At 29.3% G+C, this 20,795-nt stretch overlaps 2 protein-coding genes across 4 annotated transcripts; one reads left to right on the forward strand and one right to left on the reverse strand.

Annotated features, from left to right (window-relative positions):
• Positions 1-1,166: 1,166 nt before the first annotated feature.
• LOC125072296 (protein king tubby) lies at positions 1,167-8,560 on the reverse strand. Its single transcript, XM_047682868.1, has 7 exons — positions 8,378-8,560; positions 8,133-8,256; positions 7,939-8,028; positions 6,791-6,975; positions 4,524-4,707; positions 3,640-3,839; positions 1,167-2,993 (listed from the first exon to the last, which is right to left on the reverse strand). Exons 1-7 carry the CDS (start codon positions 8,417-8,419, stop codon positions 2,589-2,591), a joined length of 1,230 nt encoding a protein of 409 aa, XP_047538824.1. The 5' UTR covers positions 8,420-8,560; the 3' UTR covers positions 1,167-2,588.
• A 1,364-nt stretch (positions 8,561-9,924) lies between these two features.
• On the forward strand, positions 9,925-20,555 carry LOC125072355 (protein tumorous imaginal discs, mitochondrial-like). 3 transcript variants are annotated; one of them, XM_047682967.1, is made up of 11 exons: positions 9,925-10,107; positions 10,271-10,485; positions 10,695-10,928; positions 11,047-11,215; positions 12,072-12,166; positions 12,433-12,591; positions 13,223-13,294; positions 14,222-14,329; positions 15,485-15,590; positions 18,188-18,216; positions 20,036-20,175. In XM_047682967.1, the coding sequence occupies exons 1-10, from the start codon at positions 9,933-9,935 to the stop codon at positions 18,199-18,201; spliced, it is 1,347 nt and encodes a 448-aa protein (XP_047538923.1). In that variant the 5' UTR covers positions 9,925-9,932; the 3' UTR covers positions 18,202-18,216; positions 20,036-20,175. The 3 variants fall into 3 exon arrangements, with proteins under 3 accessions (XP_047538923.1, XP_047538922.1, XP_047538921.1); XM_047682966.1 differs by lacking the exon at positions 18,188-18,216 and having other exon boundaries at positions 20,036-20,555; XM_047682965.1 differs by lacking the exons at positions 18,188-18,216; positions 20,036-20,175 and adding an exon at positions 17,000-18,088.
• The last annotated feature ends 240 nt before the right edge of the window (positions 20,556-20,795 follow it).

Below are 20,795 nucleotides of genomic sequence, written 5' to 3' on the forward strand. Positions count from 1 at the left end.
TAAATAAATAAAATCCCCTATATGTTTTATAACTTACAACCTAAACGTCAAAATTGATGAGTTGTCGTTGAATCATATGACGTGTCAAAGATACTTGTACATTATTTAAGTAACCGTAGAGAATAAAATTTGTATGATTTAAAAGATACAGTGCTCGAAAAAGCCGGTCGAATTATATTGAAACAAAATTGAGCTTTTGTCAACCACACTATTTTGTATGAATAGTGACAGTATTAAGAATGCAATCCAGAATTAAAATCAGTATTTCAAGTGTGTTGAAAATGAGCTTTTATAAATCTATATACCATATTGAAGCCCTATTACATGTATTCAAAAAAGGATTACTAACGGATTGAAACGTCTACTGATGTTTACAATTTAGTGATCCTGTGCAAAAAGGGCCTAAGTACGGTAATAAGTACTTGGGTAAAATATATTACATATTCTGCCATTTGTCGAATCATAAAAAAAAAAATCGCTAAAACGACATAAGCTTCACATCACTAATAGCAACAGTGTTATACAAAAATAAATGTTATATAAAACAACCAACAGCTATTTATTGTTCCTATTCTGAATATCAAAACCAAGGGTTTTGTTATCATTAAGTCCTTTTAGCACTAGGTCACAGATTTTTCTTATTGAAGCACAACTATCTGTCATCCTTTTACATTTACTCTACTATTAGTTATAGTCTTCTGATCCATAATTAACAAGCCCATAGACAATTCTAATATCTGAATCTTTCCTTGAATAAAGTAACCGGGCGTTTACGTATAAGTAGTATTGCTTTAAGGCAGTGAAAACGAATGTAATGTTATTGTCGAAATAGTGAAGAAATACTTATTGCCATTACTAATACTGAATTGGTCAAAATGGCTAAATTATTGTGCGGTATTTTTAATATATTGTTATTATATTACAGACATTTAAAACCTTAATATATACTAGAATAAAATTGTTTTAAAGCGTTGAATTGTGATGGTGGTAATAAGACTGACTAAAAAAATTATAATATAAATTTAGATAATATACTAAAAATGGCGTAATTTTGTTTCACTAATAACACATACATTTTATGTCCATTTGGAATTTACACATGCCACTTTTGATATATTCTCTGTTCATACACAGCTTACATAATTATTTATATAAAACCATAGATAATAACTTAATTAATTACATAATCTTAAAAATGATGACTAGTACAAAATAACAATTTATATATGTTGGACAATGACACATTATAATGTGATGAAATATATAAAAGGCAAGTTCGTTTAAAAGGAAATATCCATAAATTTTTAATAATTAAAAATAATTTTGATAAGTTTTAATAAATTACTGGAATGTTTAATTCACATGGTATCGATAAAACTATCTACACACTTAATTCTATACATTGACTTATATTTAAATATGGATTCAACTTGGATACTCCACAACCCCGAAGTAATTTGAATAAAACCAATTTTATTTCGTAGAAATTATTAGTTATCTATCGTGCGCGTGCGAGTTGATTATCATTAGAGTCAGAAGTACGCTAACTAACCCCAACACCATAAGTGTAGGGGTAGTAAGCCTTGACCATTGCCTTATGAGTCTTCAGGTTACTACTATCAAGGCATGACCTTGTCACTTGTTGTACAATTATCAATAATTAAAGTACTTAAATACAGAATTAATTTTTAAATAAAGAATATATTTATTTATAAATATGTGAAAATATTAAAATTTACTTTACTGTATACAAATGATATACAAATATCAAGAAATTAATATGACTAATAACTGCACCACTAGGCCATTCTATAATGGCAATCAACTTGTGCGCTTACTAGAATGATGTAAAAATAAAATATACATTTAAACAATGTATTTATTATGGAACTGCGAAGATTTTGAAAAGACATCGGTTGCGGTAAATCCATTCTAATCCTTCCTGTCTCCTCTTGGACCATAAACTAGATGTGTTTTTACTAATTCTATACAAACTATCGTAACTACTTCGTTCACTGATTAATCGATGAAACTAATTCATAAACACAACCTAAGTCGAATAAGCACCGAAAATTATATTATGTGCGTTTTGTTTCATAAAATATAAACATAAATTATTCGTAAATATTTTTAATTATTTTAGTCTATTTTTAAACCATAGAGGTCAAACTAGATATCATTCTTTTTTTATGCCTCCATTGTCTAATTTTATATGTGTGATTCTAAAATAGATATTATTTTGCAATAGCATGTAGAAGCAAATATAATGTATGTATTCTTTTTGTGCTGATGGTTATATTTTCTTAGTACTTCTAAGTACTCCATAATTAAAAATAGACTTCAGTAATTTGTTGTTGTTTTAGTATATTATTCTAAACAATTTAAAATTTTATATACGAGTGGTTTTAAAATGTGTATATTTCATTAATAATATAAAATAAATTTAAATAAATGGAATGTAAACATGATTAAAAACCAGACTTCATAATTTGATATTCTATTTGTGAATGAATTAAATTAATTATTAATTTATTTTAAGTAGCCAATAATAATAATAATAATCAATACAAAGCGATAGGATAATAAAATTACTCGCATGCCAATTTACTGTCAAACGAACTGAGCGCTATACCGAATGCTTGTAACGCACACAGTGGATACCTAAAGTCCATAGTGAAGACGTCCTCGGAGATCCTACCGAATTGCATAACGACATAATCCGGTTCCGAGTCGTGTACGATCTGAAAGTTTTTCACACTCGCCTGAGTAACGCGTCCATGAAAATTCAAAACGTACGACTGTGTCTCGTCGTTCCAAACGGGCGTTTTGTTGTGTAGGACCACTATATCATCGAAGTTTTGGCTTTTCCATCGTTCGAGGAGTGATTCACTGTCGTCCTGCGGTGCAATTGTAACTCTTTGTCGATCAGGTGTCATTCCTGGTAAGATGACAGTCATTTTGCGAGGTCCCTTGAACCCCAAGACGTTTGTGTCCTGGAATATGAATAGATTATATAGTATGAGAATATGTTGTATATATACAAGCATCTCAAACGTTTTAGTTTGAAGCCATCCATCCAAAATTATAATATACTAATTGTAATTTAGCAGGTGTTAAATGATATTGCTAAGTTGGAAAATTACAAAAATATTTGTTCGAACCGAGATCAAATAACATGTAGCTAACAGATAAATTAATTTTTGAATTCATTGATTATATGTGCTTCTTATATATTTTTATAACTTATTTGTGGTTAAAGTTGTTAAGAAGACTTTGATGTACCAAATATTATTTTAAGAAAAAATAAATTATTTTATAACAAGTGCTTTTTTTAAAAATAGATGCATCTGGTGATGATGTCATAGCCACTTATAAACACAGGCACTGCAGCAATATTAACTATTCCTTACCTTTTAATATACATGCATTTTAATACACATGCCTTTAAATATACTGGCTCACATACCAAGAAAAACTGAAACTGTTTCGTAGAAATGATGACTAGGTACCTACCCTTACTTAGAGACCTACTACTAGTTTAATCATTAAATTATTAAATGATGATTGATCTGTAGATGGTAGCAGGAGCTTTGTACTCTTGCCACGGTGGCGAAGCTGCGGGCAGAAACTAGTACTTACATAAACAACAGCGGCAAGTTCGTGTCGAGGCGGGTCTCTATGGTTTTTTCTCCAAGCTTTACCATTGTCGTAGACCGTGAAAGCTGTGCCAAGGAGATTGGATCTTAGCTTTCCAGCGAAACTATCGGCTTGGCGTGTCAACTCGGTCGGATCCGTTGATATAAGATAGTTCGATGTTGCTGATTTTTTACGTTTTCGACCTACAAATAATAAAAAATGTATGTGACATATTTTTCCGGTCAACAGTACAAATAAATATGTAGGTGGTTTAGTTATTGGTATACCGTCTTTTTATGTATAATTTCAAAATATCAACTTACAGGAATTAAGCGAAAACTACACACATATTTATTTACACCTTCTTAAGGAAGAATCGGTAACAATGATTACAAATATAAAATCTTCGATGTCACGATTTATTATTATAACTTATCTTAAATCACAAAATCCCTGATAACAGATATTGTCTGATATTAAGATAAATGTTATATTTTCTATCATATTGTACGAGTTATAAATTGACTGAAGAAACATAATATAAATTATCTCTTATGTTACGTCTAATAATTAATCTTTGTTACCAATCAACATGCTCATACTATTGACATTTATTCAAATCAAATAAAAACATTATTTAAATCTGTATTATATATCACTTTTACAGTTACTTCGTTGTTATATTGGTATTGAATTTAATTTTATAATGTATGCCTGTATATTTGATATCAGGATGTTTAATTAATTAAATATTTGTATATTTGTATGCTTTATACAAATTCAAGTCCTTTACCCAAAAATGTATTTAATGAAATTACTTTTGTCACATTTATTTTATCGCTGCATACTAAATATTTTGTGTAATGTATTGTATTGTTTTCACTCACCAGCTAACAGGAACACTTTCTTGCCATAATCTTTTTCAAGATGCAAGAAGTACGTCGGATACAACCCTCGATCCATGCCCTTTCTATCACGTGCGATACGACACTTGTACAATGTTCCATGTTTTGCTGGAGTTATTACAAACGTCTCCACGGAACCTTCCACGGATCCTTCAATCTCCGCCGTCTGAAAGGAAGACCATAAATTTGAAACCAATCATTAAATTATGTAATGCTTTTATATCAATGATGCAATTTACCTCTGGAGAAGTAAGTATGTAAAAATTTATAACAATTTCTTACCATGATATTGTTAAATTTTTAGAAACGAAAGTTTTTTAATCTATATATATTATCAAACATTGATTTAAGTTTAATTGCTTTACCGTTAGAAACTCATCATAAGAATGAACAATCATACTGTGTTGTTTGTTATGACTAATTAGAATCAAGGATTTCAAACGTATACTATACTAGCTCTTGCCTAACACTAACACACAACTTAAAACCACAATTGTCAACGCTAATTTTAAATATTTTTCAGTTATTAAAACAATTCTCTGCATATGTAGTACAGTATTGTGGCTAAATCTCGAATAGTCTGGTATAGAAAAAATTGACTAAATCTAGCTTACGATGTCAAATCAATAATTAAAACGTTATTCTTAAATACTATTCTGACGTTTCAAAATTTTACTGTTTGCAGAATTATATTTTTGTTAATAATCTTACCTGATTCAATTATTGATTTTATCTTACATATATATATATATATATAAAGGCGTTTACATTACATACGTAGTTAATTGCATCACATCAATTATTTCTAATAATTAAGATTACGCTAATTATCCTGTATCATTTACTATGAGGAAGACTGAAGGCATAAAGGATACAAACAACCTTTACAAGGATAACTCGTAATAAAATTTAAAACCTGTATGTCATGTAGTGTCATATTTCACTTAACATAGTGACCTTACATTAATGTAATTTAATTTATTATTGATGTATAGTTGGTATGGTAAAATACATTACTCAACCCTTAGCAATGTATTTTTAAAAATAACTGTAATTCGACAGATTACACCGTAAGGAAATGACAAAAAAGACTGGAGTCTGGGAGTCACAAGATATATTTCAAAACTAATGGGGATGTATAAGACCAATTACAAGAAAAGAATGACAGAAATAAGACATCTCTACCGAAAAATAAGGATGACACGCAAAACTAACTTGTTAAATCGGTCACGATTTAAACTCATGTTAAAGTAAAAAACAAAAACCGCAGCGAAAATAATCAGTTTTAAGTCAACAAACAGGACTTTTCAGAATAGTTAGTCACGATCTTATTTTTTATATTTATATTATTTGTTATTTAATATACATGTAGTTTTAAAATATTTTAAGCACGTCATTAATAAATTGTCCATACATTTATTCTTCATATTAGGACATCAACAAATATCACTGTAAAAAATAAGATATTTTTTACAAAATTATTAAAAAAACATAAATTTGCTTAAAATTTTGTCATAGCTGGATATTTTTTTTGAGAAATGCGGAATAATACTGCTATCGGGACTGTCCCGCTAAAAACTAAAAGTATGGTCACATTAGTCAAACCAATTCCATTTACTTAAATGACACATGTTAATGGTCATGTTCTAATGGGTCAACCTTAATTGGATAACATGGTCCAATCAATATATTTTATAACCCCAAATTTATTCAAACATATTTTACAAATTAAATACCAACTCGCGTGATGTGATTAAATCGGTCAAGCACCCTGTGTCACGATGTCAAATAAATTAATTAGTCAATTCATTAAACTACCTAACTGTGTAATTTTAAAATATAGTTGCCTTTTTATAGTAGATTTACTATGTATACAGCATATAACAAACTAGTTTATGAATGCGGCCTCGCCGCGCGCAAAATGCTATGGTTATCGGTTGAGTAGTTAAGATATAAAAGTATAATAAACAAACAAACAAGTAAACAAAGACACTTTATGTATTTTAATTATTATTTATAATGTTCGGAGAGGAACCTTCGTTGGCGAAAGCAGTTGAAAGTTCGGTGATTTGTTACCAAAATTTCATCACAATCGAATGAATGGTTTAGAAACACAAATAACAAACATACATATAAATTTCATTTGTACTCATTAACGTATACTGGAGCAGTTGACGTCCATAAACGTCAAAATAATAACTTAGTTATTAAAGGTCACACAAGTTTTTTTTTTCATTGCTGTGATTTACCTGGCTCGGCGAAACATCTCGTCGAGGACGACCTTGGAGTGGAGCGACGGCTGCATCAGCACACACGTCATCCGTACTCGCATCTCGTCCCATGCTGCATACTGGGACACTTTCTCCTTCCTCTTCGCCACTCCCTTCCCCAACATCATCCCCCACTGTTAGGACTTCAATTTGATTTCCTAATTCTGTAATCAAAAATAAGATTATAAAAAACTTGTCTAGTTATAAATTGAGAAGATTGTGCTGGAGTTGGATTAGTATTCTGTGGTCATCAGTCAATTAATCCTAATATTATAAATGTGAACATGAAATAGTGGAGTCTAGTTTCCACATCTTAACTATGTCCAATCATCATGAAATTTTGCACATATATTGCACAGAAATGGACTGAGGGAATAAAGCTCCTGAACCGTCACACTCCCTAAAAAACCACTTACTAGAATTAATATAAAGTTAGTCACTTTTATTAGAAGTCACTACTTGTTCAAAATATAGTTAGTCAATTAGAATGTTAACCCAGTTATGAGTCACGAGTAAGGTTCTCTATACATTACTCATTTCATTGTGGTTGAACTAATACAGTCATCTGTATTGATTAGCTGCAGTTCTTAAAATCATAATAATTGTAAAATCTTAATGTTATATACTCAAGGCTTACAACCTATGCAATATTTGAGTTCACACAATTTAGTGTATATTAAGATAATAAAACATGGGCAGAAAAATTATTCATGCAGAATCAATCTTAAGTTTTAAAGCAAATTCAATCACAATGATACACAAACATTTTTTAACTAATCTTGACCATGACCTGTGATACAAGTATTATAACAAAAAAATTCAATAGTATATATAATTTGTATTTCTTAGGAAGTCCGAAGATTGATTTATCATTCTTATTTGATCATAAGCATTTTTATTATTTCTTAATGAAGACACCATTTCGAGTAAATTTTTCATTAATGTTGCAATAAGTATGTTTAGCATAATAATAAAATATTGACTACATTTTCTTATATAATTTTAAATATAGGATAATGATTCAACAAATAAAATATCTTTTACAGCTAGATTAATAAAAAATAATGATTATACAACAATAAAATCAAAAAACCAAGCCACAAAGAATAAAATAAATTAAAACTTACCATCGTAGGTGGATATTCTATTTGTTTGGAGGGGTATAACTTGATCGGGATTGACTGGCGACATAAGAAATTGCATCGGACCATCATATCCTGTTATGAACAAAATTAAATAAAACGCATAACAAAAAAAATGACGAAACATCCATGCGAAAAGACTACAGGTCAATTTTTCAATATTCATGCTTCTTACATACCATGAAGTTCACGAGACCGACTTCCAGATATCGGACGTTTAGCAGAACCCACTCTTAAATCGTTAGCCTGGACCATACCAGAATTTTGTCGTTTCTGTTTCATCTTCTGTTCTAACAATTGTCGCTAAAATCGTAAATATTGCGTCATATATTATGAATAACTTTATTAAAATGTGAATAGCCATTTATGAGTTATTTAAAAATAACAATTAAATATGCTATGAAAACTTAATACTACTACTTACTTGTTGTTCGATCTTTTGATCCCGAACGTTAACTGAAGCCATGTCGCTTATTTCTTTTAATTTACAAAAATCCTTTACACACCAGTTTTACAATTTATATAGTTTAGAGTACAGTTTTCTTTCAAAATTTGATACAATTATTGGCATTTTTTAAGCTCAATTTTTGTTTATAAATCATCTTGCCTACCGTTGCCCAGAGAACTTTGAGTTACCATATAGAAAAATAAATTGAGCATTTTTTATTTCATTGCCAGTTTCTTAAAACCCTCTATCTATTTTATAAATTTAAAAATAAAATCCTTTCATATATTATAGTATATAGTGTAAGCAATAGTATATATCAAGGAATATATCAGTACCGCTTGTCATAATTTACATTATAACAAGTATGTATAATGGAGGTCGATAAATACTCTTTGGATTTCGATGTCTAGTTAAAAGGTATAATTTATATTCTATCCTCGTCGTATTGGTGATATTTTCAGTTTATATATTTGCACTGCTTGTACTACCTTTCGTGCGTTCATATCTTCTTCCGCTAAGGTTTTGCCTGAGAACATTATTTTATGGTATTCTAAATATTGTATAAACGCCTCATAAAATCACGTGTACGCGTCTTTGTCAGAGGATCCAAAATCATTTTTTTATAAATATCTTTACCTTAAACGATATGTACATTTACATTTTTGTTTTAAATTTACAGAGCATAAAATACTACAACCATTACAACCATGACTGACTATACTATATAATAGAAGAAGAAACATGAACTTTTTATTAATCCGTGCATTATTAAAGAATTACATTTTCTTATAAGACTAGATACAACCACCAAATTTCAAATTCCAACTCAACAATATTTTTTTATAAATACTACTAACACTGTATTATAAATACTAACCTTACTTAGACTTTGACTTTGCATGGTTAAAACTACATAATATATTCACAAATCTTACAAGAAAATCATCGCAAACCTTAACCAGACGACATTATTAAATTACATTATTATATGTCTACAACTATAGGATTTTTTATTTACTGAAAATCATTCAAACATTAATCGTTCTAGTTAATATTTCTGTAAAACCCAAAAAATAAAAAAAATACATAGCTACTTATTTTTAATATAACTATAATTCCTTAGGAAGTTTAAACATTTTAAACTTAAAATGTTAGCTGTAAAGCTTAAGTTTGAAACAGAAGTTTAGGCTTTGAGTATGATAATTGATCTTTTAAATGATATGTCCTGTATTAATCAACACAATTTTGGTAAACTATTTTATGTTCTTTAATTAAGTCGAATGTACTATTTGTAATTAAATCGTTCATTATATACCTCATAACATCATGTATCTTAGGTGTGAAATATATAATTTATATATTTATTATAATATAATTTATATATATAATATATTATAATTTTAGTGCTTACTATCAAAAATATTGATTTATTTATAAAAATGTTTTATATGGATATTGTAAGTTCATAAGTTGCAACTCTGACGAAAAGCGATTTGACATTTAATTATTTGACATTAGTTTTTCTGTAAAGATGGCTCCGACCCGGAGTATTATTGGATTTTTAAATCCTAAAACTATTAGTGCTGTTTTTAGTTCTAATATATCAAAAACTTCGTGTCGCTTTATTCATAGATGTAATAATTGCAATCATTTTTTAAGGAATCCGGTAGTATCTACCGTGACATTGGGTCGTAAAAATATTAAATGTAAGTTTTACATGCTGTTATTACATCACCGGTATAAGTATTACATTTTTAAAGTAAATATTAAATCCAATATTTCAAACTATTCCCCATTTTTCACTACAATCAATTCTTATTGTTCCATTTTGGTAAATTCCTTGTTAAACATAACCTCAAATGTTTATAGATGGCGAACTTAGTGCGAGACATCGATACATTCATACTACTTCTAGTTTAAATGCAAGGACCGACTATTATCAAGTCCTCGGTGTATCCAAAAATGCATCAGCTAAAGATATCAAAAAGGCGTACTATCAGCTCGCTAAAAAGTATCACCCGGATGCAAATAAATCAGATCCTGAAGCTCCGAAAAAGTTTCAAGAAGTTTCCGAAGCGTATGAGGTTAGTAAGAAATACAAACTATAAATTGAAACTTCCAAAGATTAAATAGTATCTGGTCAAATGATTTTTATATTGAAATAAATCAATTATTTGATATATTTTTATATCACTAATGATTACAGTTGCTTCAAATAATTCATAGTTATACGAAAATCTTATTGGCTGTCAATACTTATCAAGTCGTACATTGTTGGTTTATATTTTTGCAGATCCTGTCCGATGAAAACAAACGTAAGCAATATGATACATATGGTACAACATCTGAGCAAATGGGCATGGGTGGAGGACCCGGAGGACCCGATGGTTTTACACATCAATGGCAATATAAATCCACCATAGATCCTGAAGAGCTCTTCCGTAAGATATTTGGAGATGCAGGATTCAAAGCTGAATCGTTTAGCGACTTTGCTGAGAGCAAGTTCGGTTTTGGTGCAGCTCAAGAAGTAAGTTTCTAAGTTTTAATAAATATCTCTTTTCTTTGTTGTAATTGTATGATAAGTTTGTTTTTTTAATAATGGTATTAATATATTTATAATTCAAAAAACATGTTATATTTTGTAGATAATAGTAAATCTACGATTCACTGAGGCAGCTCGTGGTGTGAACAAAGATATAAATGTCAATGTGGTAGACACATGTCCTAAATGTATGGGTTCTAGGAGTGAGCCTGGCACCAAAGCCATTAAGTGTACTTATTGTAATGGCACTGGCATGGAAACATTTTCTAGAGGTAACAATAAAAAATAAATTAATTTAAAACTCATTTACATCATGCACTCTTTTTTATAAATATTCTTGCTTGTATAATTTTATTTTGAAAAGAGAGTACAACATACTTAATTTGTTGCTATGAATTAATTAATTTGAATACAGAATACATTACTGGTTTAATTTTTATTACAGTGTTTGATAGATAAGCTTACATGTTTTGTGTGTAAAAAAGTTAAATCTAATTTTTAATAAGATACACCAAAAAAAAAATGGTATCTAGAATACTGTTATAAAATAATAATTTGTGCAAAGACAGTGCACAGATTATTATTTTATTAGAAAGAAAAAAGTGTTAATTGAAAACACTCAACATGTTGTATTCGGTTTGATAATTGTAGGTATTATTTTTAGTTGTTTCTAGGTGTTTTATTAAAGTAGCTTTGTCTGATTCCCATACAATAAAAAAAAGGTAGCCTATATTTTTTTCATAACATAATCAACTTCTATACTGAATTTCAAATGTCAATGTCATTCAATACAACCACTTGTCAAAGATTGATTGCATAAGCACTCATCAAATAAAAATATTTTTACATGTGTACTATACTTCCTATAAATACAATTTTTAATATAAATTATATAACTATTGTGCGCAATATTTAGTATTTATTATTTTGAGCATTCTTATAATAGAAATGCTTTTTGAGTGTAAACTATATTTTATTTTTATTTTACACAGTATTTTTCCTAATTTATATTTTTAAACATCTATTTCATCACAAATCATCACGACACACCAAACCATCTTTAAATAAATTCCACTTAAGAAATAAAAGATTTATTTGATATAAATGAATTATTGTTGATGTTTTCAGGACCATTTGTGATGCGTTCAACTTGCAGACATTGCCATGGCACTAGAATGCTGATTAAGTTCCCATGTGTTGAATGTGAAGGCAAGGGACAGACTGTGAGTAATCATACTTAAGTATATTAAGAAAAAATTAAAATCTGAATGTAAAGACATACATTGCTATGTTTATAATCATTGGGTACAATGTACAAAGGATAATGTTGCAATAAAAAAAAAAAATGCATAAATGTAATACAATCAGTTTCAAGCAAAACAATTTATCTGCACATAGTAGGTTTTATATTAAAGAAATAAGTAATTCCACATAATCTAAATACAAAAATAAAATACTAAGGTTAGATAATTTATTTTTTAATTTCTAGGTTCAACGTAAGAAAGTTACAGTTCCAGTACCGGCTGGGGTGGAAGATGGACAGACAGTACGAATGGCTGTCGGCAACAATGAAGTCTTTATAACATTCAAAGTTGAAAGCTCAAGCTATTTTAAAAGAGACGGACCAGATGTTCATACTGATTGCACAGTACGTATTGTACCTATTGTGGCTTTACCCATACGAAATTTATAAAAGAACCTATAGCACACAAACCCTCACCATTATTTGACCCCCTCGAGGGGTGAATTAAACAAAGTAGTCTATGTCCTTCCCTGGGACTCAAATTATCTTCGTACCAAATTTCAACTGAATTGGTTGGTGAAAAGGTAACAGACAGAGTTACTTTCACATTTATTGGGGGTTGAATTAAATTTAAATATAATCATGGTATATTTTGGGTTTATGAGAAATTTATTTATTAAAAAAGGGCTTTAACACAAACACAAGTCCATACATTCATAAAGTCAACCACAAAGAATTTTTAACACTATTATTTATTTTTTCAAATATAGTTTATTGATTATTACGTTAAGTGCAACTCTATCTGGGTCCTTACCACCTGATTTCTAATTATTCTACTGTCTTAAATAAATATTTGTATGTCTAAAGAGTTTGATATAACAATAAATCTGGCAGCATACACATGATGTAAGAAGTTGTTTATACTTCTTCCATTTCAAGTGTCCATGGATAACTGTCATGATGGAACTTCTATGTCTGACTCCCTAAAATAAATATTTAAAAAATTTAATTGATTTGTAAAATGGTTTTTTCTTAGATTTCAGTGTCACAAGCGTTACTGGGTGGAACCGTGAGGATACAAGGCCTTTATGAAGACCATACAATACAGGTAAATATTTCCTTATTGACTGCAAAGACTTTTAAATGGTGTGGTAATTTTTTTTCAGTTGTTTTGAAATAAGTTCCTAGTTGTTATACATTTTTCGAGAGCTAAGAAATTGGTAATGTTTTTAAAAAAATCTGTAAGACAAGTTTCATAACGATTTTTTTTTGTTTTTAGGGCAAAAATGTTTGGGAAATGTTGATTTTTAGGGCAAAAATTTATGCTTGTGGAAAAAAAGTATATTTTTTTTAAATAATATCGTTTTCCGTCTCGCATTTTTAAATTAAAACCTATAATTATTATTTTAATTTTGTTGATAAATAACTGTTTACTGGTTTTTATAAATCAGAAAAAGAAAGTAGATTTAAATTAATACTTTTTTTTAAATAACTTTTTTAAGTTGCATTTTTGACTTATTTCGAAATAAGCAAAAAAACGTGATACCTTAAAAATGGTTTTCTTTTGGATCATGCATCTAGGAGTTAAAATTATCGCAAATAGTCACCCCCATTACAGGGTCAGTCACCCCCATCATCTCCTAACGGGAATACGTCGAATTACCAATAACCCTCTATAAAGGTTTCCTAGCTTCAAAGCTAGGAATAATGGAAGGAGAGGAGATAAGCTTATTCATTACTTTAATTTAAAGAGTAGGTTAGCTTATTGTATTTTTATATTGTTTTACCAGTGAGACAAGCGAAATAGAAACATGTGCAGTAAAGTAACAGGCTGTAAATGTCCCCCTGCGGGGTTATCTCTCCTTTTTGTGGAGAAAGTTTGGAGTTCACTCTGCCATGGTGCTCCAAAGTTCCTGCCACATGCAGTTTTCCTCAAAATTTCCTCACTTCAAACCACGAGATTATTTATAAAATTCACGTGATCTAACAATTGGGGCATCATGACTGTGTGTATTTACATATATTTTTGTTACAGATTGTTCCGGGCACGTCCTCTCACAGCATAGTCCGTTTGTCTCGGAAAGGTATGAAGAGAGTTAGTCAGCACGGACACGGTGACCACTATGTGCACATTAAAATACAGGTATGGACTTTGTTTTTTATCAAATATTCTAATTATTATAATATTCCAGCTATTCCGCTATAGGTTCGTGAATATTGTGCCAGATTTGTATCTACTAATGCAGGTTTTTTATTTCTCAGCGTGAGATCACTCGTAATTACAAATTAAGGCTGTTTAAACACGGCACTTCCGCACTAAATAATGAGTTCGATTTAAAACTGCATCGTTTACATCGCTAGGCCTCTCGTATACCATTGGTATGGTGTTGAAAACGTAAAGCTCATACAAAGCTCGTAGAACTCAACCAACCAAAAAAAATATTTACAAAATTTATTCGGAAAATAGTTATATATCTCGACAATTTTAGTAATTGAATACTACTTAATTCATTCACGATGATACGTATCTCGTGAACGAAACGATCGCATATATAATTTTTTATATACAATAGATAATTCTATCGTAACGAACTCTACGTGAGTACCATACAAAAACAATAATTCACTTGAGTTTTTCTGTACCGGTTCTTGTGATTACTGAGTGAATTTGATTGAATCTGTATATCCTGTACCAATCGAAGAAGATAAACAAATTTAGATTTACTTATTCCTTTAATTTTGCTAATAGCTCAGCTATATTGTACACTAAACGTTCTTAAACAGTTCTTGATTAATAGATCTCTATTTATAATACGACACTACTCCACTGAACTACTTATACCAAATTTAACTACCAAAGTTCCGATAGCAGCTTCGTTGACGTTCAAAACGCACATCGTAGATAATTCGTGCTCTCGACCAATGAAATCGTTACAATTTAAAAAATAATTAATTTTAGAGAGCGGAAATATGTCACTGACCGGTTAGAGTACACGAAAAAGAATGAAAAACGTAAACAAAATTAAAGTAAATTGGTATCGACGAACTCCAATTCTAACTTAACTAATGTATACTATTTTACATTTGAAATAAAGTTTCATAATTTTGGCGCCAAATGTACATGAGTGACTTGCAGTTTACAATGAAATGAAATCAAACCCAAATCTGTCATAGGTTTCGAAATTGCTAGAATATTTTGAATAAACGAGAAGTTTCGCCGTCGACCCACTAGTATTGTTTATTCGGGCTTTGTCCGATTTTTGAATACCAATGAATGTTTTTTTACTTCTTATTTAAGGTACCGAAGACGCTGAGTGAAAAGCAGAAGGCACTTGTATACGCTTACGCTGAACTAGAAGAGGAAACGCCAGGCCAAATACACGGCGTTTCTTATGACAGAGATGGTAAGAAAACGTAGTCATAAAATTATTATATTCACCTTGTCAAATAAATCTAAATATATTATTTCTTATGCTAATTATGAATTAAATATAAACAAAAAAATAACTGTGTATTTATATGCATTTTTCTACGGAGATTAATTTAAGTGTATTGTAACATTTAATACTATCTAAAGTCAGTTCAAATCGATAGAACTTTTCAAACGGTCAAAGAAACTTGGAGCATATAATATATAACATGGAAATAAGTTCAATGTTCAAATATAGCGAAGTTCTTATTCTCTCATCTTTGCTCCAAGTATAATTATCATTAAAATTTATAAATCTATTACGAGAACTAATTTTGTTAAGGTGAATTCGTATGAATATCATGTTACATAAAGAGTGTTAGGAACGATTGTGGGTGCTTATAAGGCAAGACGAGTAACTGGGGGAGAGAGAGAGATAGAGAAAGAGAGAGAGGGGAGAGGTATGAAAAGAGAAGAATGGCAACTTAAACCCAAAATAAATTTTAAAAAGGTAAGCTAATGACGATGATATTCATAGTCGAATTCTGATTCATCAATTGAGAATCATACAGTATTTTCAATATACTATCCATTGCATTATATTCCATCTTCAATTTTTAAATATCAGATTATATCATAATTGTATGATTATTCTTATTATTGAATAAGACTTCTGTTGCTTAATTGATGCCGCTGTTTTTAAATCGACTGTTTAATAATATGCCTACTAAGTTTACGATGGCAACCGATGCGATATAACAATGCTGATCTGATTGTAAAGAATTAAAATTAAGAAAAAAGAATAACTCAATAAATAAATAACGAAATGACACGATAGTTATAAGAGCAGTCAGCTGTGCTAACAATGGTTGTTTTGCTTCAGTCATATAAAATGCCGAAATATATGTCTGTAACTAACTCATACTATCAAAATATTTTCAAATATACTAGGCAGATAGTTTATGATACCATAAACAATAATCAGTGATGCTTACAATCGAAAAAATACTTTATCAAGCACAAAGTGACGTATTTTCAACGATGAGTAGTTCCCAAAGAAATTTTGTTGTATGTCATGTCAAATAGAGCATTTGTTGCTATTTCGGTATGACTTCCGATACTGGTGTTATAGGTCCGCAATCATTTCAATAAAATATTTTATTTAGATATTTATAAAATTATATATGTCTCTAGCTATGATCAGATATTTAAAGTACCATTCTTTTTAATTAAATATAAAGTGATATCTATTGAAATTTAAAAGATATTTGCTCCTTAATAATATCCGCTTCTATTCCGTTAGTATGAACGTTAAGACCAAATGTCTTCGTATGTATGTAGTGAAATGAAAAGCAAGCAAGCAAGAAAGAGCTTGCAGTTTTTCAAGAAATTATTATTTTCCAGCCGATAGCAAAAAAACCGGTAACGCGAACGAATCACAAAGTATACACGAAGCGAATCGCGAACCGGAAACAGAACGGGACGGAACAAAATGGACATTCATAGACAGTTTACTTGAGTCATTGCACAAAAATAGAACTAGTTTCGTAACTGGTTTCGTTTTGTCTGTTATTATGTGTTTATTCTTCCTAACTAACGACCCCAAAGATAGATATGGAGTATATAAATATGTAGAAAAGAAAGAATCTGAGGGTGAGGCTAGGTATCCCGATGTACCACTCGGGTATAAAGACACTATACGCAAGCAAAAGGAAAAAAATCCGGAACTGTATGACGCGTAAAGCGTTATTGATATTAAATTTGGGATCAATATGGATTATGCATTTTTGATATTTTTAATGTTCGTCTACAATTTTTAAACACAAATTAAAAACGAAAACAAATGTCAATATTTTTGACGGGCTTCTTTTAACGTCAAATCTTTTATAAATAAAAGTCGTTCATCAATTTTCGATCAGTAGTTAAAAAAAAAAAACTATTCTTAATATTTTTGTTATCAAATTAATTTCCAAAAAAACGTCGTTTTGGAGAAGTTTAAAGTTACTCGTAATCAAGCTGATAGTCATGAGATGTATTATCTGTAACAGTTTTTTGTGGAGACCATAGAGGAGATAGAGAGTCTAGTTATCCTAGTGAGAATTATTAAATAAAAGGTTATCTGTTGTTTCGGAATTAAAAGCGAACCAAAAGAATATTCAACAATAGTGTCTGACATTTTGCAAAACCATATAAAAGTTTGATTGAATTGCCTTATTTCATCAATAAATTTTTTTTGTAGAAGAATGAAGATAGGGTCGATTTTAATACCCTTATATGCATATTCCCTATTGATTTAAAATTAATTAATTTATTATTATAAACAAAATATAATGTTTCTTAGAAATATGTTATGTATATAAGTTTCTTATATATTTAAAAGCATTGAATGAATAATGTTTTGAATGTGATAGCTTACAGAGGATATAGTATGATGGTTATGTCTGAAATTGTATATAATTTCATTAATATATGAATTATTTGACCGTATCTGTTGTTTCATTTGAATTCCCTTTCAGTCCCTCACACACCATCATGCTATAATCCGTGAATATTTTTTTAGTAAACGCTCTAACAATTATTTTGCTTTCGTAGGTGACAAAATATAAAGAGAAAGCGCTTTTGTAAGTTTTTTTTTTTTTTTTTAATTTGCACGCTTTGAGGTACCTTAAATCAGTACAGTAAAACATTCCCATTAAACATGATCACTAATTTACTTAGATTTGCATAGTATGTTGTTATTATTAGATTGTATATGTAACGACGATAAATAGAATTAAAAAAAATATCTCAAAAGTACTCTATATGTCATTTTTTTGACACGTGTATAGAGGCACCTTGTTTTTTCCACCAAAAGATTTTTGTTTAATTCACTTGAATGATCAATATTTTCAATGTGGTCAAAGTATTGTGAGTACTTTAATATTTTTTTTTTTATTATTCTTTATTGTACAAATAAAACATGTACAGAGGGCGGACTTAACGCTATAACAGCATTTTCTGCCAGCCAACCCAGAATAGTGTAGGAGAGTAGTCACTAGGATGTGCACAGAAGTTAAAGAATAATTTAAAAAAATATATACATAGCAATACATGCCTATAAATATATATAATATTAGTATAGGATATAATATCTTTGTATTAACAAGGCCCCTGTCCAAACAGCAAACTCGATATTAAAATAATAACCATGAGTTACACGACTCGTAGGCCAAGACAGGACAAGTAAATGGTTAAACTTATAAATCCCCAAACAACATTTAATCTCTTAACATTCATCAAGTACACTAACGACTTATTAACATGGGTACGATATTGCTTGAAATAGACTGTATAAATGTTTAAGTATAGATTGTTAATAAATATTCCTATATCATAGACAATTTCTCCATAAAAGAGCCGCTGGAATTATTCACGATCATAATTATCTTGGGTGTTAAATTATTTAATAATTATTGTCACATACCGAGATTGTGACAAATATTCTAATACACATATGTATATATATTTGCTAAGAACTGTATTTGTGTTAAAACAAACTAGTAATTGTGACTACCCCTAAATTGTTCTACTAATAAATAATTCTAATTCTTCTTTAAATATCATACTTTAGAAAACAAAACTAAAGAATAATCTTGAGAAATACAAATTTATATTTATTGATATAGCGTTTGACATTCTAAATTTGTTATTATCTGAGATTTGCTCGGAACACATCTGAGACATAATAAAAATGTGTTTCGATTTTGAAGCTAGTTTCTACATATTAAAAATAAACAAATTTACTTATATTTTGTTTTTAGTTTCTTGTCTATTATTAAACATAAAATAACGTAAACATATATAGTATTTAATCTTTATAAATAAAATCATGTCTTACTATGTTTTTACATAAACTTATTGTGGTAGCATCATTAGTAGTGTTAACATAATACGCATTAGCTAATGAATTCGTAAACACAAAATGTCTTTGTAAATTAGACAATTAGTAAAGTATGTAACTTGAAACGTAGTTGAGAAATAAGGCATAATATGTCTAGATTATTGCCTTACTATAACTACTCGTTTAAAAAATAACTGTCGTTTTGATTGTATAAAATTTGAATGTTTATAGTTTAAATGTTTTAAAAAAAATAGAAACAAATATTTATTTTATGCCCTATAAGCTCGTTTCATAACGTTAGTAATATAAAAATCCTTAAATTTACATATTTAGAACTTCTAACGTTTAAATAGCTATGCTAACATATATGTTTAATTGGTAATCGATGAGGATGTTTATGTTGCATAAGTAATAATTGTAATAAACTTTCTTTTTTTTTACCGATTGTGGTTAAAAGTGTTTTTTTTTTTCAGTGTTATTAATTTGTACAAAGTGATTGCAAACAAATTATTTTTGTACACATTTTTTTGGTAAATAATGAATATATTTATTTTCTACAGGTAAAAAAGTTTCGATATCGGAGCCTCAGAATTTGGTGGACGCTGTCAAAGAAGCGCTTAAAGAGAAGAAAAATATCGAAGGCGGTACATCAGAGACCTCCGAAGAAGATGTCGTGAAAGAATCCAAGCGCAGCAAGGGTTAAAGTATAAGCTAATTTACATTTTACGGTCTTAATAATAAGACACAATTTGCAGACGCACGTAGAAAAATTCCAATGATATAGGTTAAATTCTCGTATTATAAAATTATTTTCTTTTGAATTTACCTTTTATTTCTCTTCACAAAACAAATTGTCGTTTTTTTTTTACTTCTATACTATACTGTGATATGAGTTTTGAAATAGTTAAGACATCCAAGAAGTTTATAATCGTTATATGGATAAATTTAACGTGATTATTTTGTTTCAAATAACGAAATCTATACCAATACGATGTATATTGTAATAATATAACTTTTTTCCAATATGGCTGAAATAGATGTACATAACCGTTAACTAGTTTGTAGGATGTGGTAATAAAGAAAAATAATAATAATTATGTTGTTTTATTTCTGTCTGTTGTATCCTCACCCATATTAGATATTTATATTATAGGATAACCGGTCAAGCGTAAGTTAGACCTATGGTGCTATTACGGATATATCATAGCAACTGTTGCTATCAAATATTTATTGAGGAAATATTAGTTGCATATTACGAAGGGAAAAAAATGAAGTTATTATATTAGGACGCTTCCCGCAATTGGACATTCTAGCGCATGT

Source organism: Vanessa atalanta, chromosome 21, assembly GCF_905147765.1.
Source record: "Vanessa atalanta chromosome 21, ilVanAtal1.2, whole genome shotgun sequence".
In the NCBI taxonomy this organism is placed as follows: domain Eukaryota; kingdom Metazoa; phylum Arthropoda; class Insecta; order Lepidoptera; family Nymphalidae; genus Vanessa; species Vanessa atalanta.

What these genes read in the sequence shown, in the direction of transcription:
- LOC125072296 (XM_047682868.1), bottom strand. Translation starts at nt 8,419, where the DNA reads ATGGCTTCAGTTAACGTTCGGGATCAAAAGATCGAACAACAA. An exon ending in TCGGTCTCGTGAACTTCATG is followed by an intron (nt 8,029 to 8,132) that starts GTATGTAAGAAG and finishes TGTTCATAACAG; the next exon opens with GATATGATGGTCCGATGCAA. An exon ending in AACTTGCCGCTGTTGTTTAT is followed by an intron (nt 2,994 to 3,639) that starts GTAAGTACTAGT and finishes TTCATATTCCAG; the next exon opens with GACACAAACGTCTTGGGGTT.
- LOC125072355 (XM_047682965.1), top strand. Translation starts at nt 9,933, where the DNA reads ATGGCTCCGACCCGGAGTATTATTGGATTTTTAAATCCTAAAACTATT. An exon ending in AAGTTTCCGAAGCGTATGAG is followed by an intron (nt 10,486 to 10,694) that starts GTTAGTAAGAAA and finishes ATATTTTTGCAG; the next exon opens with ATCCTGTCCGATGAAAACAA. An exon ending in ATGTTCATACTGATTGCACA is followed by an intron (nt 12,592 to 13,222) that starts GTACGTATTGTA and finishes GTTTTTTCTTAG; the next exon opens with ATTTCAGTGTCACAAGCGTT.